This window comes from Camellia sinensis, chromosome 10 (genome assembly GCF_055761805.1).
Source record: "Camellia sinensis isolate YWXY chromosome 10, ASM5576180v1, whole genome shotgun sequence".
Taxonomy (NCBI): domain Eukaryota; kingdom Viridiplantae; phylum Streptophyta; class Magnoliopsida; order Ericales; family Theaceae; genus Camellia; species Camellia sinensis.
The window spans coordinates 130,688,790-130,714,537 of record NC_138970.1 but is presented as its reverse complement, the minus strand read 5'-3'; the positions used below and the strand labels follow the sequence as shown (position 1 = coordinate 130,714,537).

The 25,748-nt window shown below is 36.3% G+C and overlaps 1 protein-coding gene across 5 annotated transcripts; it reads left to right on the top strand.

Moving 5' to 3' along the window:
* Positions 1-6,441: 6,441 nt before the first annotated feature.
* On the top strand, positions 6,442-24,982 carry LOC114273103 (DEAD-box ATP-dependent RNA helicase 10). 5 transcript variants are annotated; one of them, XM_082892350.1, is made up of 15 exons: positions 6,449-6,580; positions 8,839-12,285; positions 12,985-13,134; positions 13,320-13,443; positions 13,542-13,611; positions 13,793-13,855; positions 14,397-14,471; positions 15,030-15,149; positions 21,667-21,708; positions 21,799-21,873; positions 22,528-22,674; positions 22,810-22,947; positions 23,621-23,732; positions 23,810-23,898; positions 24,673-24,982. In XM_082892350.1, exons 3-15 carry the CDS (start codon positions 12,999-13,001, stop codon positions 24,784-24,786), a joined length of 1,305 nt encoding a protein of 434 aa, XP_082748476.1. In that variant the 5' UTR covers positions 6,449-6,580; positions 8,839-12,285; positions 12,985-12,998; the 3' UTR covers positions 24,787-24,982. The 5 variants fall into 5 exon arrangements, 4 of the variants coding, with proteins under 4 accessions (XP_028070666.2, XP_028070669.2, XP_082748476.1 ...); XM_028214865.2 differs by lacking the exon at positions 8,839-12,285 and having other exon boundaries at positions 6,442-6,580; XM_082892351.1 differs by lacking the exon at positions 15,030-15,149.
* Positions 24,983-25,748: the final 766 nt, after the last annotated feature.

The following is a 25,748-nucleotide window of genomic DNA, read 5'->3' as shown; positions in this document are numbered from 1 at the left end:
AGGTCCTTGTGTGTTAGGGGACTTTAATACAACTAGTACCTTTGTTTGAGATATCTTCTTTGCCATTGACAGGTGAGCTTGTCTAATCGATTTCGGGTCAGTTATTCCTTTGTTTTATCAATGAATGTTCATCCTTGTATTATGTAGATATTAGTAAACATCTCTTGAAGCTTTGAAAGCCTTTTATTGATGAACTCGGTTCATCCTTTGATTTTGTTACAAGTTATGATATGTATTGTTTTGAAAAAAAATCTCGAATATCATTCATTCAAACCTTTTGTTACTTTTATCATTCACTGAGTTTTCAGCTCACCCTTCTCCCTTATATATATGTAGGTGATGAACAAGAATGTGATATCGCCTAAGCTTTGTTTGGAAGATGTTTTGAGTTCATGTTTTGATATCATTTTGAAGATTATGCTTTTTAGCTTTGTAGATCCTTTCTTTTGTGTGTTTGGGCTTAAGAAGCCTTTTGATCAAGATGTAATATAAGGATGTTTATGTACAAGCTTATTGTCTTTTGTATCCAAGTTGTAAAACCATGTTAATAATTATGTATCTCAATGTATGCCATTTTATTTGATTTATGCACAGCTCTTATGAACTAACTAGATTTAAATTTATTACTTTCGCACATGTATGCCCCATATTTATACTCTGTGTGTGTAAATCTTTGTAAGTTGGCCTTTGGTAATCAAAGATTACAGGCCATCACGACATCATTTTGTTAGGGGCCAAATGGAGTCGTGACATTTGTACTATACTTTCAAACTATGTCATAGAGTGAGAAGTTGATATTAGCTACTTTGGTATATTGCCCACGACCATATGTGATTCAGCTTTGAGGAACATGTCCAAGAAAGTGATTGACTTTGAACTAAGTGACATAAAGGCGAAAGAAAGATTGTCTAGAATTACACCTTTGCTCTATATTCACTATTGACAACTCACAACGCTCTATATTGGATTTGGAATGGATGTGAATACATTGCATGATTGAAGGTGTAAAGCTTGCTCATTGAGGGATTAGAGATGCTTAACTCAGTGTCATTAGATAGATCTAGGGCATATGAGAGATACTAACTTTGGGTTGATGCCTCTGTGCTGGCTCATGATGAGTGTGTAGTGTAGAGCTCTTGCATGCAGGTATCCTTAGCGGTCACACGGTCCATTGGCCAAGTATGATTGTGTTTAACTGGCTAGATTGAGATACAAAAAGCATAGTGTCATGCCAACGCATGTTCGAGGTTTGAGTAGGAAATATTGGAAATTGAATAGGGTTTAGAATCTAGACCCACCTAGGTCACCCATGTTGGCATGATCCTGTTAGGAGAGTTCCAAACATATTGTATTTGTTATTCAAACTATGAGATAATCTTGATATGAGATAATTATCAATATATATGATAATTATTAATATCATATATTCTTGATATTGGATAAATATTATCTTGGATAATATACTTATCATATGGGTCTTTTAACTTTTCTATATAAATAGAACTTTTTTTTTTTTTTTTGAATAAAGGAAATCGATACAACGAGAGCTAAGAAGAAAACAAGAACATAACCAAAGGAGAAGAAGGGTTGGACATCCAGTCTAAGGGGAGCTGATCATGAAGGCATGCCTATGCTACCCAATGCGCCACTTTGTTCGAAGCCCTAGACCACCACTAAAAGGAGAACCGACCCTGGGTTGCCAAAAGCTTGACGTCGCTGAGAATTGCTCCACATTCCTATCGCGAAACCGTTTCGGTAACACAAAGATGAATCACAGCTTTTTTATCCCCTTCAACCAGAACATCCAACAGATTGAGCCGATGAGCAAGAAGACAAACCAAATGGCAAGCCAGAGCCTCCCCTTAGAAAGAAGAGGAGATACAAATCTTCTTGGTGAGGCCGTCCACCAGTTTACCATTCGCAGCCCGGAGCACTGCCACAATTGCTGCTTGAGAGGAGCCTATTTGAACTGCCACATCACAATTAACTTTATAAAACCCCTCATAAACCATACTGCTTTTGTACTGTGAATATGTAGGTAAAACTCTGGTAGTTTTACTCTATTGCGTGTGGAGATTATTCAAGAGTTCATGATTCACCTTCCAAGCTAGATTCGTTGTGCAATCTGTTTACCCATAAGTTATGCTCAAATCCGTAAAACTTTTCTGTTGTGTATATATTATTTATATTTCCTTCAATTATCTAGCGGGAAATTGTACTGAGGGATCTTTACTTGCTTCATCATTTTAACAGTGGGAAGTGCTCTTGTGGTGACAATTGGTAGTGAAGCCATTGAAAAGTTTCTTATCTTTATAGATTTTAGAATGATTTGTTTAGGGGCAAGGTTGATAACTGTTGGCACCATAAATCTGCAATTTTTATTATTATTTGTTATTTATATAATTGCAGGACATGTGGCATTCTCCTACTCATTTGGAGGTTATGAGAAGTTATGAAATGTGAAAAGATAATGAAGAATAAAGTGGAGAACATGGAGCATGAAGTGGAGGTTGAAGGAAGTTATGGAAGATCGTGTAGTATAAAATGGAGGAGGTGGAACAGTGGGTAGAGGTAGTTTTTTCTTATAAATGTTTGCCTATAAATAGCCATTCATGGCTACATTGCAAAAGGACCCAGAATTCAAATCAATGACAATTGATTTCAATACTTCTTGTCATTTTCCTTATCTTAAGAGTAGTTTAACATAGATTTATATTTCAAAGCATTTATGTTCAGCATTTCTTTTTCAAAACATTTTATGCACTTCATTTTCGAAGTATAAGAGTAGAGGTAAGTAATATTTACTTTGTTTGTTCACTCAATCGTCTTTCTTCGTCTCCCTCATTCTTCTTTTAATTTTTCTTTTCCCTACACTTGGCAATTTTGAAATCCTCTTTGTTGAGGCAAAAGAACCGTCAACACAATCGCTTGATAATTAACTTGAACATTAACGCAATTGCTTGATAATTGGCTTGAATTTAATCTGTAAGGATTTTTCAATCCTTGCTAATATGCTCGCATTTGTGATTTTTTTTTCGTATGAAAAATAAGCCAACAATGACTTACATTAGTTTTGGGTAATAGAGTAGATAGTTGCAGATTTACAATTTTAATTTGGATAACAAGGTTGGTTTTGTTTTCAATTGTGCCCTTGTAGCCAATTTAATTCGGTGACATTGGTTACCTTTTCTATTAAATCTCTAAGAAATTTATCCTTTCAATTGAAATTTTGTATTGGTTCTTCAAATGCTCTCCCTATTACTTTCCAAAAAAAAAAAAAAAAAAGAGAGAGGGAATTGTTTCAATCACTTTGATTGAAATTTTTAATAAAATTTATATTTTTTTTATATTACTTTGTTTAATGGAATAAGTGAAATTTTTAATGAAATTTATATATATATTTTTTATTACTTTGTTTAATGGAATAATTAAAAGGTGTTTTCCTTCTACCTATGAAAAAGTGATTATGTACATTTTGTGTACGGTTGGAAGTGTTAGTGATTTCGCTATCGAAATTCTCTTAAAACTTACCTTATAAGTTTATTTTATCATGTTATTTTGAGTTTGTATTATATTAACATACTAAGTAAGATATAAGAAAAATCGAAAAAATCGACCACATCGATTGAATCGGACCAAACCGGTTATATTTGGTCTGTTTTTTAACAAGAACTGATCTGTGCGGTTTTTAAATTTGAATTTTTTCGGTTTTCGGTTCGGTATCGGTTTAAGAACCTTGTGCACCGATCTAAACCGAAACCGACCGCTTCAACATATATTGTATTTATAATATATATATATATATATATAATCTAATAATATAATGATATTAATAAGTATAATAAATTATTAACCTTAATTAATTAATCTTATCATATTTATAACCTAAGTTTGTAAACTCTTATTATATATAATCGTAACTCTAACTCATTATTTTTGAAACCTTAGTATTTTTGAACTTTTTTTTTTGTTTTTATTTTTGTTAATTTAGGAATTGAAAAGTATGTATTAAATAGATGGATTGGATATATTTGAAATGGTAGACAAATAACTAATTTAATATTTTTATATAGATTAATGATTATATTTAAAAGTAGTTCAAGTTTAAAAAAATCCGAAACCGATTAAACCGTACCAAACCGAACCGTTTCAATCGGTTCGGTATGGTTTGACGGGAGAAGCGGTCTGTATCGATGTTCAAAATAATAAAACTAACATTATCGGTTCGGTGTAATTTTTTACCTAAATACCGACCGTACCGAACCAATTACATCCCTAATACTAAGTAAAAAATTAAAATAAAAATTCTACCGTGATTAAAATATTGGAAAAATTACTCATAAATCCCATTTTGATAAATGTTGCTCTAGTTAGTCCTGAGTGTTTTTTCTTAAACTATTTAGTCCTTTTTATTTTTGGTATAATATATGTTTTTGATATATTGTATATGGAGTTTACATTTTTACCTATATTGATTTCATTTTGCAGGTCTCCCAATCTCTCCAACAATGGCAGCCCCTCCGGTAGAACATCAACAACATCATCGACATCATTGAACAACATTGCAAAACATCATCAACATCATCACCATCATCAAAACATCATCAGCCTTTTCCCAACAAACATTGCAGACGATTGCGAACCACAAAGGCAGTCCCAAATCTCTGTATACACATGAACAATAACCTTATGATGATGATACGAATTCAACGAAAGAAAGGTCTGCAACAAGTTCTCCAAATCTCTGGCCGAAAAATCTGCTTCTCCACTATCATCTCCACTATGACTGGTACTCTGCTCATCTCTAATCTCTCTCCTCTGATTCCGACTCCCTCCTCTACACCTACACCACCGCCTACCACGGCTTCGCCGCCTCTCTCGACCCACACCAAGCCAATCTACTCCGCCACACCGATTCAGTCCTCGGAGTCTACGAAGACACCGTCTACACCCTCCACACCACTCGAACCCTTGAGTTTCTCGGTCTCGACACCCAGATGGGTTTGTGGAATGGTCACACACCACAAGAGCTGAACCACCCACCATGACTGGTACTCCGCTCATCTCCAATCTCTCTCCTCTGATTCCTACTCCTTCCTCTACACCTACACCACCGCCTACCACGGCTTCGCCGCCTCTCTCGACCTACACCAAGTCGATCTACTCCGCCACTCCGATTTAGTCCTCGAATTGCTGTTGTTAACGATGATGTTCACGATGATGATTTGATGATGTTGCCGATTTTTGATGATGTTTTGATGATGGCAAATTTTTTTAAATGAATCTGATGTTTGAAATACCCACAAACATCAATGAATCTGATGTTAGATTAATGAATCTGATGTTTAAATGATGATTTGATGATGTTGCTGATTTTTTATGATGTTTTGATGGTGCTAAATTTTTTTAAAATGAATCTGATGTTCTGATGTTGCTGTTGTTCACGATGATGTTCATGATGTTCTGATGTTGCTGTTGTTCAGGACGATATTTGATGATGATTTGATGATGTTGCCGATTTTTGATGATGTTTTGATGATGGTAAATTTTTTTTAAATGAATCCGATGTTTGAAACACCCACAAACAGCAAAAACATCGGATGTTTAGAAGAGGAGGAAAATCTAAAAAAGGTCTATAGTAAGCTTTTTGGGCAATTCGGTAAATTACACATAAACACCAACCCAAAATTACCCCCTCAATTACTGACCCAGATGCGTAAAAAAATGGTACTAATGCTTTTACACATAAAATAGGACCTATTAGTCCAACAAAAAAACGTCGGGACTAAATGGATTAACATTCCCAAATTAGAGATTTAATGGTGCTTTCCCCATTTTCCTTTGATCATTATTATACAATCAATCTAGTAAGCAAAAAAATAAATAAATTAAGATTTATTTATTTTTAAATAGTAAAAATATAATCTAGTTGAATTTTAACTTTTTTTTTTTTATTATAAATAATTAATATATTAGAGATTAGTTTTAAGAAATTGAATTTCTAAAAAATATTTTAAAGGAAAATAGATTGGACAGTATTGTTGGGTCATGTTGGACTCGATTTGGAGTCGTCTCGATAATTCAAACCGTTCAATATGTAGAATTTGTCGAGTACATCACATTTACAAAAAATTAAATTAATTACATGTCGATAGTCATTTCATCAATTTGTATTTGTGTTTGCAATTTATTTTAAAAATCATAATTGCCGTTGAAACAAATATAAACTGATCAAATAATTATCGATATCCGATCAATTTAATATTTTGCAGAGATAAAATACTTGGCGAACACTACACACTAGCAGTTTAAACTATTCAGATGAACCCAGAATTGAGCCCAGCATCGGCCAACAAATATTGTCAATCTGATTTCGAAGTATAGAGAAGCTGTCACCCTAATCAAAATAAAATAAAAAATAAAAAATAAAAATCAAACCACCTCAAATGTAAACTAAAACCCTATATATAAACCCCCCATTCAGACTCTCTCTCTTCGCCCTTTACCCAGCCGACCTATCTCTCTCCCTGAATGCGACACCGCTCCACCAACGGCGCACGGCGACACCGCTCCAGAAGAGGCAATCTCTCTCTCTCTCTCTCTCTCTCTCTCTGCATGTATATGTATGATTCATGATTTTTCTCCATCAAATCTGGTTCAATCTGGTTCAGTGCTTTTTATTCTTAAAAACCTTACTATTTTTCTGGATGTATATCAACCTGCCATTTATGTGCCGTCTTGATGTTACTGGTTAAAGAAGGACTTACTTTACTGTGTTCGATTATTTATTTATTCATCATAATTATTGTTATGCAGATAGAAATTGATTTTATAAACATGGTCCGGTAGAACATAACAAATAGTTTGATTCTAATTGATCTAATAATTGAACCACAGACCCATAACTATAACTAGGTTTATTCTCCATTTTTTTTTTAATTTTATTGTTGTAGAGTTGAAGACTTATAAGATGACACATTTTGTATTTCTCAACAAACAAATACCTACATACAAGTCTTTTGAAGTTAATGAAGGCTCCCCTGATAATTTGGCATATTAAATGTTTACTATAATAATGAGTACTGATTATTAAGGGGACTTACGTGCGGGTCCCAATAGATCCTGTGATAATTAACTACATTTTTATATAAAAAAAAAACTGAGGCATTTACATACAAGTTCTAATTTATGAACTTTTACTCTATTAAGTCCTAACTAAGATTTTTTGGACCTTCAAGTTTCATTAAATTTTAATAATCGGAATTGTTTTTTAAACAATGATTGTTCATCATTTATGATTATCTATAAAGGAACATGATGGTTTGACATTTATTTTGATTTTCAAAACTTTAAAATATCAACTTTCAAATTTAAAAAACTAAAAAAAAAAATATGCGCAATTTTGGAAAAAATTGAAAAAGTTGAGTTATTTTTTTGTACAAAACTGAAAATTTTGTGTCTATAAAGGAGTATGGTGATGGAACATTGATGTGCAAAACTGGAAAAAAAAAAAAAAAAAAATTTAAAAATGAAAAAATTGATACTATTCTTAGTTTTAAAACTGGAAATAAACTGTTAATGTTTTTGGTTTTATTGGATAGTTGAATCAAACCAATAACCAAACGGGTAAAAACGTGTAATTTCATGCTCTTTTTTTTTTATCGGTTAGTGAAACAATTATCTGAACATTACTATGCAAAATTGATAATGTTCTTAGTTTTAAAAATTGGCTCAGTTTACTAAATAAGACTTATTGATTCAAAAAATCTTAAATGGGATCTGAGCTACCATAACATTTGTAAATAGGATTTTTAGTTAATTAACTCAAAAAAATCACTAATTATTATTTTTTAGTAACAGCTTGAAAAATTCATCACAAAAAAAAATTGCTAAGAGTGAACATTTTCATTATTTAGAATCAATTATCACAACGGCTGGAGAGATTGGAGCAGATGTAGTCCATAGAATTAAGGCAGGGTATGCGTTTGGGGTACTGTACGATATATGCGTACCCACTAGACTAAAAGGGAAGTTTTATAGAACGGCTATTAGACCAGCGATATTGTATGGGTCGGAATATTGGGCAACTAAGCAGCTCAATGTAGATAATATGAATGTTGTTGAGATGAGGATGTTAAAGTGGATGTATGGTAAGACGAAAAAAGATAGAGTTAGGAATGAATATATTCGAGAATGGGTAAGAGTAGTACCGATAGAAGATAAGTTGAGAGAGAATAGATTGAGATGGTTTGGTCATATACAACAGAGACCAATAGAGGCAGTAGTGAAAAGATATGATACAGTGATAGTAGAAGGAAGTGCTAGGGGAATGGGCGGATCTAGATTGACGTGGGCTAGTGTAATAAATAAATATATGAATCTCCTTAATTTGACTAACGAAATGGCCTTGGATAGAGTCAAGTGGAGAAGAATGATTCATATAGCCGACCCCATTTGATAAGACTTAAGACTTGGTTTGATTTGGTTTGGTTTTCTGTTAGGACCAACTTTCAGTGATGAATTGATAGGATTTAATAGGAATTAAGTCTAACTATTAGGACCTGCTAGTAATTTATCCTAATTATTATTAAGATCATTCATTCTTGATTGGTCGCCAATCTATAGGATATTCTGAGGATGCTGTTGTTATTTTTTACTGTAGTATGTTTATTTTGTTCGGATAATATTTTACTTGTTTGTGAGCATTATAGAATAGTATAAATAAATATTGTTCTAGTATTTGATTTTTATTCTAGATAGGTGTAGATATAGATGTTTTCAATAGTATTTGTGTCAATAATTTAACTTGATTACATTTTTTTTTTCTTCTATTGGTAGATTAATAGTTTAAAATGGAAGAGGACAAAGAAGAAGTCAAGTCATTCAAAGATTTGGGTAAAGAAACAAAAGAAATTTGAAGCACCAATGGTCCAAATCCTCTTCCAAAAAGTCTTTGAAAGTTTGAACAATTAAATGCGATTTTTGTTCACAAAGTTCAATGGTAGCAACAACAAAACATCAACAAAGCAACCAAAGCTGGCTAAATTCTATAAGAAAAATCTATCCTCTCTCACGTTTGGTTCTCTTTCTGAATTCTCCACGACTTCTTCTTCATCGAGATTTTCCCTGCCCACCCACTTCGAACCCCAACTCGAAGAAACTGCAGGCCATGGAATTCATTCCCTGTCCCAGCACCCAAACCCAGAGATCTCGAGTTTTCTCCAGAAGGGTTTCTCAGAAATCACCCATGAGATTGTTGGGAAAGCATTACATGGAGTTTGGTTAAAGGGTTCGACCCATTTAGGCACTTTTTATATGAATACATTGATCAACATGTATTGCAAGTTTGGAAAAATCAAACCTGCCCAGTACTTGTTTGATAGAATGCCCGAGAGGAATGGAACTTCTTGGAGCACCATGGTGTCTGGGTATGTCCGAGTGGGTTTATACCCAGATGCAGTTAGTTTGTTTCCCCAAATGTGCAGTCAAGGAATTGAGCCAAGTGGGTATTTGATTGCCAGTTTGATGGCTGCATGCAGTCGGTCAGTGAATATGGTTTGTGAAGGATTTCAAATTCATGGTTTTGTACTCAAACTTGGCTTGTTGTGGGATGTGTTTGTGGGCACTGCGTTGCTGCATTTTTATGGTGTATATGGGTTTCTTTCTCGTGCTAAGAGGCTTTTCGAGGAGATGCCGGAAAGAAATGTAGTTTCTTGGAGTTCATTGATGGTTGCATATTTGGACATTGGAGATTCCAGGGAGGTTTTAAATATATATCAACAAATGAGGCACGAAGGGGTTGGTTGTAACCAAAATACTTTCACAACGATATTTAGTTCATGTGGATTGCTTGAGGATGAGTTGCTGGGTCGTCAAATGCTTGCACATGTTATAAAGACTGGATATGAGACTAATGTTTCTGTTGCAAACTCTCTCATCTCAATGTTTGGCAGTTTCTGTAGCATACAAGATGCCTGCTATGTCTTTGATCACATGATTGAACGAGACACAATTTCATGGAATTCAATGGTTTCAGCTTATGTACATAATGTGCTTTTCAAGGAATCACTTAGTTGTTTTCATTTGATGCGTCTTGTTCATAATGAAATAAATTCAACCACACTTTCCACTCTGTTATCAGTCTGTGGTACCAAGGATAATTTGAAGTGGGGCAGTGGGATTCATGGAATGGTAGTTAAATTGGGATTGGACTCAAATGTTTGTGTATGTAACACTCTTCTTACTATGTACTCTGAGGCTGGAAGACCTAAAGATGCTGAAGAATTGTTCCAAGAAATGCCAGAGAGGGACTTAATATCATGGAATTCCATAATGGCTGGCTATGTTCTGGATGGGAAGTGCCTAGATGCCTTAAAAGTGTTGGCTGAATTGTATAAGATGGGAAAAGCAATGAACTACGTGACATTTTCTAGTGCGTTGGCTGCATGCTCGAACCCTGAATTCCTTGTTGAAGGAAAAATTGTCCATGCTCTTGTGATCACAGTTGGCCTCCATGACAATTTGATTGTTGGCAATGCACTAGTAACCATGTATGGAAAGTGCAGCATGATGTGTGAAGCTAAACAGGTTTTCCAAAAAATGTCTAAGCAAGACTTGGTTACTTGGAATGCACTTATTGGTGGGTATGCTGAAAATGAAGAACCAGGTGAGGCAGTGAAGTTTTTTAAGTTGATGAGAGGAGGATGCATACCTGTAAACTACATCACCATTGTCAATGTTCTTGGTGCTTTCTCGGCTCCCGCTGCCCTAATGATACATGGAATGCCACTTCACGCAAATATAGTTCTGACCGGTTTTGAGTCAGATGATTATGTGAAGAATTCCCTTATCACAATGTATGCTAAGTGTGGTGATCTCAATTCAAGTAACTATATCTTTAGCAGATTGCTTGACAAGAACCCTGTGACATGGAATGCCATGGTTGCTGCAAATGCTCACCATGGTGATGGGGAAAATGCTTTAAAACTCTTTATTGAGATGCAAAGAGCTGGAGTAGATTTAGATCAGTTCAGCTTTTCTGCAGCACTTGCTGCGTCTGCCAACTTGGCTATTTTGGATGAAGGGCAACAGCTTCATGGTCTGGCCACTAAACTTGGATTTGACTCATATTTGTATGTCACAAACGCTACAATGGATATGTATGGAAAGTGTGGAGAAATGGATGATGCACTGAAAATGCTTCCTGAACCAAACATGAGATCACGATTATCTTGGAACATATTAATTTCCGCTTTTGCCAGACATGGTTCTTTCCATAAAGCTAAAGAAACTTTTCATGATATGCTAAGACTAGGATCGAAGCCTGATCACGTCACCTTTGTCTCTCTTCTATCTGCTTGTAGTCATGGTGGTCTTGTGGATGAGGGCCTTTCATATTTTGCTTTGATGACTAAGGAGTTTGGTGTGCCAGTTGGAATAGAGCATTGTGTATGCATTATTGATCTTCTTGGACGTTCAGGAAGGCTTTCTGAGGCTGAAAATTTCATTACAGAAATGCCCGTGCCACCAAATGACTTTGTCTGGCGAAGTTTGTTGGCAGCGTGTAGGATCCATGGAAATTTGGTGTTGGGAAGGAAAGCCACTGAGCATCTTCTCCATTCCAACCCATCAGACGATTCAGCTTATGTTCTTTATTCAAATGTCTGTGCAAATTCTGGGAAATGGGACCATGTAGAGAATGTCAGGGGACAAATGCAATCATATCACATAAAGAAGCAACCGGCTTGTAGTTGGATCAAGTTGAAAAATGAAGTGAGTTCGTTTGGCATTGGAGACCAGTCCCACCCGCAGACTCGACAGATACATGTGAAATTAGGGGAGCTTAGGAAGATGATTACAGAAGCAGGTTATGTGCCAGACACAACGTTCGCATTGCATGACACTGACGAAGAACAAAAGGAGCACAATCTTTGGAACCACAGCGAGAGACTTGCATTAGCATATGGGTTGATCAATGTGCCAGAAGATTCGAGGCTTAGAATTTTCAAGAACCTTCGCGTTTGTGGTGATTGCCATTCTGTTTTCAAATTTGTCAGTAAAATTATCCAGCGGGAAATTGTATTGAGGGATCCTTACAGGTTTCATCATTTTAATGGTGGGAAGTGCTCTTGTGGCGACTATTGGTAGTGAAGCCATTGATAAGCTTTCTTATCATTTGTAGATTTGAGGATGGTCTATTTTGGGGGGGCAAGGTTGATGACTTACATTAGTTTTGGGTAATAGAGTAGATAGCTGCAGATTCACAATATTAAATTGGATAACAAGGTTCGTTTTGTTTTCAATTGTGCCCTTGTAGCCAATTCAATTTAGTGGCACTGGTTACATTTTCTACAAGATCTCTAAGAAATTTCTCCTTTCATGGAAATTTTGTAATGGTTCTTCAAATGCTCTCTCTGTTGTGAATAATTATCCTATCTTCCAGGAATTTCACGTTGGCTGTGTGCCCAACAAATAGTAAGGGGCGAAATGAATGCATGGCCCTAATAACAAGGAGATGTGGACAAACTATAACATTTCATTGGTCGGGCTCATGAACACGTGGTCTTCCTAACATACCTAGATACTTTCAAGCATTGTCACATTATTTTCATATAATTATAAGCAGATTTGCTATACAAAAGTAGAATTCTTTTGAAGTTAATGAAAGCTGTCATGATAATTTGGCATCTTAAGTATTTAGTGTAATAATGGGTACTAATTATTATTAGGAACATTCATTCTTGATTGGTTGCAATCTGTAGGATATTCTAAGGATGCTGTTGTTGTTCACTGCAGTGTGTATTTTGTTCTAATAATATTTGACATGTTTGTGAGCATTATAGAATAGTATAAATAGATAAATATTGTTACAGAATTTGATTTTTATTGTAGATAGCTGTAGATGTAGATGTTTTCAATAGGATTTGTGTCAATAATTTAACTTGATTACATATTTTTTTTTTTTTTTTTTTTCTCTGTTGGCAGATTAGTAGTTTAAAATGGAAGAGGACAAAGAAGAAGTCAAGTCATTCAAAGATTTGGGAGTATGTGACCAATTGATAGAGGTTTGTGATAATCTAGGCTGGAAACACCCATCCAAGATACAGGCTGAAGCTATTCCTCATGCACTGGAAGGTTTTCTTTGTTTCTTCATTTCACACTGTCCATTCCTTATCAGGATCTTGTTTGTTAAGGGGACCATTTCATTTGCAGCATTTTTCTAAATATAACCTTTTTTTAAGCGATCCATACTTTATGGGCCAATTTGTTTTCTGAGTCTATTCAACTTGCTGATTCTGCTGTATGGATTGTGCATCTAGGAAAGGACTTGATTGGGCTTGCACAAACAGGATCTGGTAAAACTGGAGCTTTTGCACTCCCCATTCTCCAAGCCCTTTTGGAAACTCCTCAAGCATTTTTCGCTTGTGTGCTCTCCCCAACACGGTTTGTTATCTGATTCATTTGTTTGTTTGCAAGAAGAAAGCTTATTCGTGGATAACCTTTAGTACAGTATTTATTCAGTTTTCTTTTCCTTATTTTAGGGAACTTGCAATCCAGATTGCTGAACAGTTTGAAGCTTTAGGATCTGGCATCGGTGTAAAGTGTGCTGTGGTAAGCTTCTCTGTTAAATTATATGTATCACATGTATAAATTTCAGATGTCTTATTTGGACATTGAAAGTTTAAAAAATTAATATGTAATTCTCATCTTTTTTTTATTCTTGAATTTTTTTTAAAATTTATTTTAGACTTTTCAAATATTATAATAGTGGCTTCTAAAACTTTTTATGCAGCTTGTTGGAGGGGTTGACAATGTGCAACAAAGCATTGCCCTTGGGAAGCGACCACACATCGTTGTAAGTGTTCCTATTTATAGCATGGGTATCTTTGCTCTCTATTTTTTTCTCCCTTGACATGTATGCCCTTTATTGTTAAATGCCCATAATTTTGTGTGTCAGTTTGCCATGAACTACAGAACTGTGATTTTTTCCCTAATACAAATCATGTTGGCAAGCATATTTCTTTTTCTCAGATTTGAAGTTCTTACAATTGAATATTGATTAAAGACTTTTGGTATGTTGGTAGAAGTGGACAATTCTATGAGCCTCATGGGAACCCCTTCTGAGGGTAGAAACACAACTAGAAGTCAAACTTCAAAGTAATGGGGCACTAAGTTTGTGTTTTGCTTTCCATGACATAATCATTATTGTGACAAATAATTTATGAAATTCAGTGTTGTCTGATCACTCAATGATTTTTTTAATGCCATTAAGGATCTTGCCCCAACTGTAGATATGTTGATCTATTGGAATTTCTTTTTTTATTTTTCTTTATTATCCCAATTTAATTTTAGTTTGTTTATTTTGTGCATTCATTTAGTTTTGGTCGTCTTTGTAGGTTGCAACTCCTGGTCGTCTTTTGGATCATCTATCCAACACTAAAGGTTTTTCTCTTCGGACATTAAAATACTTGGTAAGATGTTTTATGCCTTGTTTTAAGTTTCTCAGAGGTTATCTCTTTATCTCACTATTTTATGTGCTGTGATTATAAATGTGCCAAGTGCACTATGTTTTTCACTAAGAATTTGTAGCGGACTAGCTCTAATGTGCCAAAGGGACCTATATAATTGTTGCATGCCAAAAGTTCACTCAATTCTCATATGCAAGGTTGTTAATTCTCATTGTATCTCATTATCAATTTTTAGATTCCCACTGTGTACCTCGATATGTGACCCCATAAATGGAAAGCTTATGTTTGTCTATGCGAATGGAGCATGTTAACATTGCAGCCATTTATCCTATATGTTTTATTTGTGATTAGTTGGCAAAGTTACTAAGAAACTTCATTATTTATTATGATTTTTATTCAGAAACTTCATTGTTTATTATAATTTATTCCACTTGATGGGTTACTTGATTTTGGAATTGGTGCCTAACATGGTGACTTAAAGTACGAAATGATGTGTTACATGAATAATATGTGTCTAATAAGTAAGTTCTTAAATGCGTGGCTTGTTTGTACATTTGTCAGGTATTGGATGAAGCAGATAGGTTGCTAAATGAGGATTTTGAGAAAGCAATTGATGAACTTTTGAGTGTTATTCCTCGCGAACGAAATACATATTTATATTCTGCTACTATGACAAAAAAGGCATGTGTTTGAATATTTTTCCTACTACTATGACCAAAAAATACATGTTCGAGTATTTTTTTCCCATGTACTTACAAGTTTTATTTAGTTTTATGAATTCATAAAAAATTATTGTTTTTCGGTTATGAGTTCATGATTGTTTGTATTGGCTACATAAGTTCTACCTGATTGTTGTCTCATTTATTGACTTGGTTTTTTGAACTCATGAAAATTTATCTGTATACAAAACTGCAGTTAAATGTTTTTTGAAATGTTCTTTTATTATCCAATTGACACTTCTTGCCTTCCTCAATAATTATTGTACGCATCAAGCTCCCTGCTGCCAATATTTATCAGAAACTACATAAAACTTTTTGAGAAAAAAAACCTGATTTTGAAATTGCTGTTTCCAAAAAAAACGGAGAGGTGTCTTCAGGTTTTTCAATAATGAATTATTTGGACATAATCTTCCTTTAGTTTTTTTTGTATCCTTGAAACGCATGACACCCATACATGTCTAAAGGTTGTGTTGAGATGATGGAGATTTTCACACATCTCTTGAGCTTTTCCCATGGCTCTATATCATGGAGAAGATGGAGATTTTCATAGAGAACCTCTTTATACCCTTGGATTATTGTTTATTCATTGTTACCAATGATCTGTTGGTTTAGTGGTAAGGAGCTTGTCTACCTCTCTCAATGCCTGGGTTCAAGTCTCCCCACCTACTTCTTAATGCCCAGAGTACGCTGGAACCTTAACTCGGCCCCGACGTAAGTGCAGTGTTGGTTTCAGCAGATGTTTGGGGGTATTAAGGGGCAATGCTCCCCGGCGGATGTGTGGAGTAGCCTATCTGCACATCCATTTTTGTTACCCAGAAAAAAAAAAAATTGTTTATTCATCGTTAGGGTGTTAGTCAAATCTCCATCTCAGTTCTTGTCTGAGTAGTGTCTTTGGTGTCCTTTTATGGATGTTCAGGGGATTTAGACATTTCTCTTGGCTGGGTGTGCTTTGATTTGGCTTGCTAACTTGTTGGTCTTCGGGTTTTGGTTGTCCAATAGGGGTGCAGGACCTGTATACTGGTGGGTCTTTGTTCTCTTATCATTTTTTCCTGGCTATGGTGATGAGAAGCGGTGTGCCATGCGTCGCACCACCTTAGTTCAGTGTGAGGCCATTGGAGGAGTGAGGGCGAAGATTTCGGTGGGGTGTGCCATGCGTCGCACCACCTTAGTTCAGTGCTGGGTTTGCATGTTTGGTTGGAAGTAGCTTCCTCGGAGTTCCGATGTTGAGTGTTGTTAGTCCTGAGCTTTGTGGGTTCTGTTTGTAGTTGTTTAGCCTTAACCTCCTTGGGTATTGGTCATGCTGGCGGCTACTAGTAATGTGCCTTTGATAGTGAATGCTATGGCATCCATTCAACAATGGGCTAGTACTTCTTTTTGGCTGTATGCATCACTTTTTCAGTGAGGAGATAGAGAGGGGGCTTTGGGAAATGCAGTCTGTTGGTTGGTGTTATTTCCAGGGCTATGTTGGTGTTGTCATGAGATTGAAGATGGATGGCAACCATGCATGGCCAAGCACGTTGCTGTTGGGAGAGGTGTTTATCAGCCATCTGGCTCACCTATCCTGTCTGACCATGCTCATCCTGGGCTCTTATACATGTTCTGTCAGAAAATGAAGGGTTTATTTTTTGGGGCAAGAGATCTCCCGCTTTGCCTCTTGTTGTGCTATTCAACTGGAGTCTTTGTGCCCTGTAATAGTTGGTTTTGTTGTGACCAGTGGGGGACTATTTCATTTCTCTAACGAAATGGATATTTACACCAAACTAGTATTTCTACCATGTGGGATGTTTATTGGTTGCCATATGTTGACTTTAAGGTTTTACCCCTCCCCCTAGCCAATCTAGTTGTGATGGGCTTTATTTATTTTGGCTAAGTTTCAGGTTAGGTGTGTTCTCTCTTTGGGGGTGTATGCCCTTATGGGTGGTTGTACCTGGTACGTGTATTTAGTCACATTATGATATCTTTTTTTTGGTAATTAAACACAAAATTACCAACAACAAAAAAAAAAAGAAGCATTAAGGTTATGTTTCTTATTTCCACACATATCCCCTCTACTGTTTAGCCAACCATAAAAAATCGTTAGTGCTACATAAAGTTGATTTGTATCTCAGTCTAATCAAACATGAAGTTTGTTGAGTTGATTCAGTTATAATATTTAAATCTAATGTTAGCGTGGTTTATCAGTTTTAGGGAATGAGATGGCCCACAACGCTTACTGTAAATTGGATGTTGAGCTTGCCAGCCTCGTGTGCAAGATATTATTTTTGTAATATACAAGAGGTTAAGGACTGTTAAAATTCACTTACTACACACCTACCACTACCACCTACTACACACTCACCTACTTCACCTACTCTCCACCTACTCCTCACCTACTCCATACCTACTACACACTCACCTACTCCTCACCTACTCCATACCTACTACACACTCACCTATTCTCTTCCCACATCCTCTCTTCTATATATAGGAATCATTGTAATATATCAATACATCAATCAATAATATATCAAATTTTTGCATGGTATCAGAGCAGGTTTAGAACATAGTATTTTCGCTTCCTCGGCGGGCGGCAACCTCACCTTAGCTGCCCGCCGGACCTCAACCTAGTCCGCTAGAATTTTCTACACATACCTTCACTCCCACGCCCACTATCACTGGCGGTTTGGTCCGCCGCTGTGTCCGCTGGAGCATCCGGCCCCGGCGCCGCTGCCTTAAACAACTCACTGGGTTCCAACACCTTGTCAATCTTATACACCACCACCACCACCAGTTCATGGTGTCTCCGAGCTCCTCGTCGGCGGCGGCGGCGGCGATGCTGAAGTTCGGGTGTGAATTGCTACCCATTTTCGGACTCGAAAGTGATTCTGTTGGATGCACAGAAGGCGTATCAGCCACAGTTTGTGAAGATAGAGGAGCACAATTTTTTCAGTGGGGATGAGGCTTGTAATTTCTTTTCGGCCCTTCCATGGTATTTGCTCCGATCAGTGAAACTAGAAGACTGTAGAACCCAGATCATACAACAATGAAAAATAGGGGAATTCAGAGAGAGAAAGTAGTGGAGAGAGAGAGAGAGATGCTGTGTGCTTTTTGGAATGCTTTGTGCTAAATGTTTGCCCTCCACCTTCTGCTTTCTTGGGGTGATGTTCCAGCTACAATTGCAGACAGTAGCTTGTGGGCATGTGTGGTAGCTGGCTAGTGCAGGTATGACTGTGGTCCATCACGTGCTGCGGGATTTTCTAAGGATTTTGTCGGCTTGGTTTGTTGTAATGGTGGGCAGGCTGTCAATTGACGTCAAAACCATGTGAGTTTTATATATATTATACATAAACATTTTCCTTTTCTTTTTTTATTCCTTTTATTCTTATTTTTGTCCAAACCAATCCACTGATTTTATATTTTATTTTATCACATACCCATCATGTACCCCACTCTCTCTCTCTCATCTTTCCACTTTCAAATCCACAATCCTTTTTTTAATCAACCCACGTTGCTCCACTTTCTTTCTTTTATTTTATTTTTTTTATTTATTTATTTTTATTATTATTATTTTTATTATAAAAAAAAAAAAAAAAAAAACAAATTTCATTATTATTTCTCTCCGTTGGTGAGCATCATCCCTCCATGATATCCATTTTATTATTATTATTCTTATTATTATTATTACTCCGGGTTCCATCATTCTCATCAACTATCTTTTATTTTCTATCTATATCTATATATTTGTACATTCCAACCACTTCTGATTTTTATCAATTTTCTTTTATTTTCATTCCACAAAAAAAAAAAAAAAAAAAAAAAAGAAGCAGAAGCACTGCACACCAAACTCATTTTATTCATGTCGGGGCTCACCCCGATCGCCATTTTCCACCAAAAAAAAAAAAAAAAAAAAATACACAAACAGCCTCATCCACAGGCGGGATTTTTCTTCTCTACTCTGCCGCCGGTCTCTTCTTCTTGCCTCCGTCCTGCGCGGCCCTTGACGGTGTTGCCTCCGTGTTTCCCACGCCACCGAGCACGTTCACTTCCCGCTGCTCCTCCACTGCAGCATATGCCGGATCTCCAAATCGGAACATCACGGTGGCCTTCCGCTTCAGCTCCTTGTTTTCCGCCTTTAGCACACTTATCTCTGCTCGCGCATCCTTATACATGCGCTGGAGCAGAGCCAGTTGGGCATTTAACTGCTGCACCTCATTTGTCCTGCTCTGCAGCCGGTGCGACAAGTTTGTGACCGCAGTCATGGTTTCCACACATGACTTCAAAGTATACTGATTGGCCTCAATATTAGTTTGCACCGCCATTTTTTGCTCCACCGACCGCATCGGAAAGTTCAACGGAGCAAAACCAGAGGTGTTTTGTTGAGGTTCACGGGCCACCGCACCAGTTATCTCTCTTGTTGACTCGTTGAGGTCGGGAAAGAGAGTGAGTAAACCACAGGATGAAGAGGCCATATTCTGGGTAGTTGAACGGGAAGAAGAGGCCATGTTTTTTGGGTTGCTGAGTGTTTCAGCGAAATAGCAATTTCAGACTGATAAGGTTCGGAAGGGTTGGTTACAGAGTGTTTCAAGATTTGCAGCTCTTAGAGGCAATCTCTCAGAAAACGAATATCTCTCTCAGAAAATGAAGAGTTTTTCAGAAGTTTTTTCCCAGGTTTTTTTGTCTTCGCTTCTGCCTCAAGCACAGCCTCCGCCTCAGTTTATAAAGACCCTGACGAAGAGGCAGACACGTGCATCATGCGCCGCTCGGCGCTCGACGACAACATGGGCGCGCCTTTTGATGGCCCGTCTTTTGATGGCACGCCTTTTTATGGATTGGGCACGTCTTTTGATGGCACGCCTTTTGACAAATTGGGCACACCTTTTGAGGATGCGACTTTTTAGGGGTCCGACAAGACTCTGTAAACTGTCCCGACATTGATTCCGGTTAGCTCCTTCATGGGTCCGACAAGACTCTGTAAACTGTCCCGACATTGATTCCGGTTAGCTCCTTTATGGGTCCGACAAGACTCTGTAAACTGTCCCGACATTGATTCCGATTAGCTCCTTCATGGGTCCGACAAGACTCAGTAAACTGTCCCGACATTGATTCCGGTTAGTTTCTACAAGGGTCCAGCAAGACTCCGTAAACTGTCACAACATTGTCTGCTACAACGGTCCGACATGACTCCATAAACTGTCTTCTACAACGGTCCGACATGACCCCATAAACTGTCTTCTACATCGGTCTGACACCGTCATCCAGTGTCCTCTACACCGTTATGACACCACCATACAGTGTCCTCTACACCATTATGACACCACCATACAGTGTCCACTACAACGTTATGACACCCCCATACAGTGTCCTCTACAACGTTATGACACCACCATCCAGTGTCTTCACCAATGGTCTGACACGACCATACAGTGTCTCCTATCCTCTTTTATTTTTATGTATTTTCTTGTTTTGTTACTCTCTCCAAACTCAAGTTGGTTAGTTCCTATCCCCTTTGAGTTTGCGGGGGCTGTTAAAATTCACCTACTACACACCTACCACTACCACCTACTACACACTCACCTACTTCACCTACTTCACCTACTCTCCACCTACTCCTCACCTACTCCATACCTACTACACACTCACCTACTCCTCACCTACTCCATACCTACTACACACTCACCTATTCTCTTCCTTTATTGGATTAATGGGATCTTCCACCCTCCCAAGCTAAAAACCTGAGAGTTTGACTTTGAAATAATAGGTTCCCTACTGCCTCATCTCTCAGCCAGGTGTTTTTGAATGCCATCCTCAGCTGTATCAAGATTGTCAATTGGCCTTGGATAGCAAAAAAAAGTAAACAAAAGCTCAAGCAAGAGGGGTGACTTGTTTTCTTTCTGTTAATTCTTCTTATGTTCTTAATCACAGTGGTTGCTTGACGAAGTAGAAAAAGACAACTAGTAGTGTCCATTCTTGCTGCAGTGTTGCCAACAAACAAAATAATAGTATGTGGGAGTCCAAAAGCAGGATTTTGAAATCTGATTATTTGTAGTCCTGCATTTTTTATTTATTTGGTCTCTATTTTATGCTTTAAATTGATATTTATCTGAATACCCCAAAAAGTTATAATAAATAGAAAAAGGGAAAACCTTTTTTTTGGACATGAAGCCAATGATTCTGCTATCTTCCATGTGATGTATTCTTTTGTTTGATGGGTGATGTGATTGTGTTCTGAATCACATGGCCCCTCATACTCTGTGCAAATAATCTAGGTGCTGAAATTATTTGAACCTTCTTCTGCTCTTACCATGTTCCCTCTATTAGAGCCCACTCAAACTTTAATATACCTGAAACTTTAAATATGACGGACGATAGAAGCAGGAAACAATAAATTATTGTGTGCTTTTGTTAGAACCTTGGTTAAATATATGTCGTGATTTCAAGAAATTGGTGTGTTTCTTACAAGTAAGGAAACTGTTGACCAAGTTACTCCCTGGTTGTTGCAGGTAAGGAAGCTCCAGAGGGCTTGCCTGAGGAATCCTGTGAAGGTATGATAAATAATAATTGTCACTGCATCATTTTTCTGCATGGTTTTCTTCATTAATCTGTATCTAACATCAATTTGTAAATCCTCTCAGATTGAGGCTGCATCTAAATATTCCACTGTTGATTCACTGAAGCAGCAGTATCTCTTTGTCCCTGCGAAGCACAAGGTTTCCTCCTATAGCATTTGGAGTTTCTGTTGTAGTTCATTTTTTGAAAATCTTGAGATAGGAAATGGCAACAGGAGGCAGTGCATTCTGTCTACAGTGTTAATTTTGAACAAGTTGAAGAATGTTACAGTACTATACCAAAAAGAAGATGCAACAGTAGCCAACAATCAGCCAAAAAAAAAAGGAACGATAAAGTACACAACAGAACAAAAAAAAAGTGTGAATCAGTTGGTTTTGATTATATAGTGATTATTTTATTTAGTTTATCCCTGAGGCTGCCGTTCAAAGAGCAGATCATCTTCTTGTCTTAATATATCTGATTATTTGGTTGAAGTTGAAATGTTGAAATTAAAAACTTAAATACCAACCAAAATAAATTGAAGGCTTAAATCAATTTTATGCTTAGTTATTAAAGATGTGTATAAGGTTAGCACCAAGAAGCAGACGTGAAAACTATCCTGTTAGGCTTGCTTTTATAATTGGCAAACTAGATAGTTAGTGGTTCCCAGTGAGGGGAAAGTGTGTGGCCTTGTGTACCTAGCATGGGTCCCAATTGGAATAGTTGATGCAAAAACTGCCTTCATAATGTGCACCACCCTATCATCTTGTGGTATTGTTCTTAAGTTCTGAATTCATCTCTGCTATTGGCTGCAGAATTGCTATCTTGTATATATTCTGACTGAGAAATCTGGAAGTACGTCAATGGTTTTTACTCGAACATGTGATTCGACAGGCCTTTTGGCTCAAATGCTTCGAAACCTTGGTTTAAGGGCCATCCCTATTAGTGGTCATATGACCCAGGTATGTACATGGGCTTTATGATAGATTGACAATATTGTATCATGGGTTTGCTTTAAATACTCAGTGGTCTTCATTTGCATCACTCCTGTTTAGTTCAAATTTACTGTCACCTTGTCTAAGAAATATGTGTGGCAGGCGAAAAGACTTGGAGCCTTAAACAAGTTCAAGGCTGGAGAGTGTAATATCCTTGTCTGCACTGATGTCGCCAGTAGAGGACTTGATATTCCATCTGTGGATATGGTCATCAATTATGATATCCCGTCAAACTCGAAGGTTAGGCATCCTTTCCATTTGGTGTCTAAATGCAGGTTTTGTATCTGGCACTTCAGCCTAGACCTTTGCACCATCTGGTGCTGTTACTTCCCATACTTCCATTGTTTTATGGGTTATGCTTTTTTGCACTATACATTAGTTACCATTTATGATCTAGAATTCCCTTACAAAATTAGGTCTAACCAAGTTAAAGTAGCATTTGATTGGCGTGGCAAATTTTCCTTGTCTTGATTAAGTTCCTATTTGAGTTGGTGCTTAAATGTTTCTCTCAATTATCCATCACAACTTTGATTATGTTTCCACTCATACCTAGATTATATATTGTCACAATCCCTAGGAACAATTGTTTCCACTAACACATACTTATTTCATGTAAAAAAGAAAATTTCTTTTTTTTCTCTCTTTTTTTTTTTTCTGGGTAATATTCTTCGTATTCTTATTGATTTTATCATTTGTTTACTTCTGCCTTAGTTCTTTTAAATGTTTATGTATATAATTTCTTAAAGCTCCTGCAGTTAGTCGCAAGCATGGGAAATCATGCACCTAGACATCCCTGACAATGAATGTGTTATTGATTAGGATTTTACTTAAAACAGCAATATTAGGAAAAGAAAGTTGTTATCCTCGCTTAATCTGATGTGCTTTAACTTTCTAATTTATGAATGGCCTGTAGGATTACATACATCGAGTGGGAAGAACCGCTCGGGCAGGACGATCTGGGGTTGCAATCTCGATAGTTAGTCAGTATGAGTTGGAGTGGTATATACAGATAGAGAAGCTTATTGGTAGGAAATACATTACACTGGTGTGGTAGTCAATCCATGATAAACTGTTCCTCACTAACATTTTATCCATCTTTCAGGTAAGAAGTTACCCATGTTTCCAGCTCAAGAAGAAGAAGTTCTGCTGTTGTTGGAGCGCGTCACAGAGGCCAAAAGAATAGCGGATATGGTATGAAGTCGTTAACTTCTCTATTATTATCTTTTCTAATTTATGAAGGACCAGAACTGAGCTTGCAGTATCAATTGGGACATAGTGAATTGGTGTTTTTGTCGGTTTCCAGGGTTTAATGGATGGAGTTCATTAGGAAGATTTGCCTACCAAATTCATGAATTTCATATTGATTATTTGCTAGCCTTTGCCATGTTGTATTGTCCTCTGATTGGCTTTGTGGTGATGATCAGGATTTCTATAATATCCATCATGTATTTTATAGGAATTGAATGATAAAATAGTAATTCAAGTTGATGCTAGGAACTAGTCAGTACATCAGGTATCAGTGGCTGATAGTCACATTAGTCAAACTAACCATATGATAATGATATTGGTTACAAACTTGCAGCAGGTTGACTGCTGCCCTTGTACTTATCTCTTGTTTGCTGGCTACGCTCCAAAATTTCACTTTTTTTTTTTTTGTTTTTTTTTTGTTTTATATATATTTAAAATTCCCGATTCAATGGAACACTTGTTACAATAGCATGCGTCTCTTTTGCAGACTGCCCTTGAATTTTTTGTTATACTATGGGATTTCACTGAAGTTTGCAGTTGAGAACTTGTCAATTTACAGAGAGAGGAGAATAAGAAAATGGGTGGCCCTCACTCCTGGTCACGACCTGTATCTAAAAATAAGAAATTTAGTCACTTTGTTGGTCTTTTTTTTTTTGTTAATATTATTATTGCCCCTATTTGAATGATTTATATTTCTTAATTCGGAAATTTTTGTAGAAAATTAAAGAAGCTGGTGGCAAGAAGAAAAGAAGAGGGGGAGAAGATGATGAAGTGGAAGGAATTGAAAGATATTCACATGGGAAGTCATCCAAGAAGTCAAAGAAAAGATGATGGAAGAGATTCTCTCTGCAAATTTTGTTTAATTTTGAATATTCTAGTGTTTTATTCATCTATGGATGTACTTTGTGTTAATTTATTGATGTAGGAGATGGAGGCAATTTGTGATACATTGGGTTGGGGAGATGTGGCATTTATGTGGGAATCTTCATTTAAGAAATAGGTTAAATTATATTTTGCACCCCTAAAATACTACATGTTTTCAATATGCTCCTTAAACTATTGAATTTGTGTGAATGTAATCTAGTTAGCAATTATAGTTAATTTCTAAACAATCAACCATGTTGTAATGAACAAGGAGGCAAAGTAGCGCAAGTGTAATATTTAAAGGGCTAACGTCAAAATGTGTAGTTAGCTACTGTTGTCAAATTTTTAAAAATAAAAAAACAAATAAAAATTATTACAAGTTCAAAACATTACATGGTCATGTCATGTGTACATCCATTGTCAATATGAAATTTTTGTAAAAATAATTACTCAAATACCTAGATATAAGGTTGGATAAGTTTTCATACAAACCGCATTGAGAAGTTTGGTTTGATAAGTTTGGTTTGATAACTTTACGAGTTTCGAAATATGTTTAAGTTTAACTTATTTATATAATAAATTAATCTTAAACAAGTTTTAAATATTTATTTTATTTATCATGAGTGATGATATAAAACATAAAATTCTTACCCAAAAAAAAAAAAAGTATACTACATAATTACTTGATGAGTTTTGTAGCCTAAACAAAGAATTTATTGACATTCATTTAATTATCACATTATTTTTAGGGTAAATCACAAATACACTTTTTGAAATTTACTTAAAATATAAATTATTTTTTGTGATTTGAAAAATTACAAATATTTTATTGTCAGACTTTTTTATTTAATAAAATTAATTAAAAAAATAAAATTTTTAATTGCTATCATATATAATAATAAAATTACATAAATTATTAATTGAAATAT

Coding starts and splice junctions, on each gene's coding strand:
- LOC114273103 (XM_028214865.2), top strand. CDS start 12,999: ATGGAAGAGGACAAAGAAGAAGTCAAGTCATTCAAAGATTTGGGAGTA. Junction 13,135..13,319: donor TATTCCTCATGCACTGGAAG/GTTTTCTTTGTT, acceptor TTGTGCATCTAG/GAAAGGACTTGATTGGGCTT. Junction 13,856..14,396: donor GGAAGCGACCACACATCGTT/GTAAGTGTTCCT, acceptor TCGTCTTTGTAG/GTTGCAACTCCTGGTCGTCT.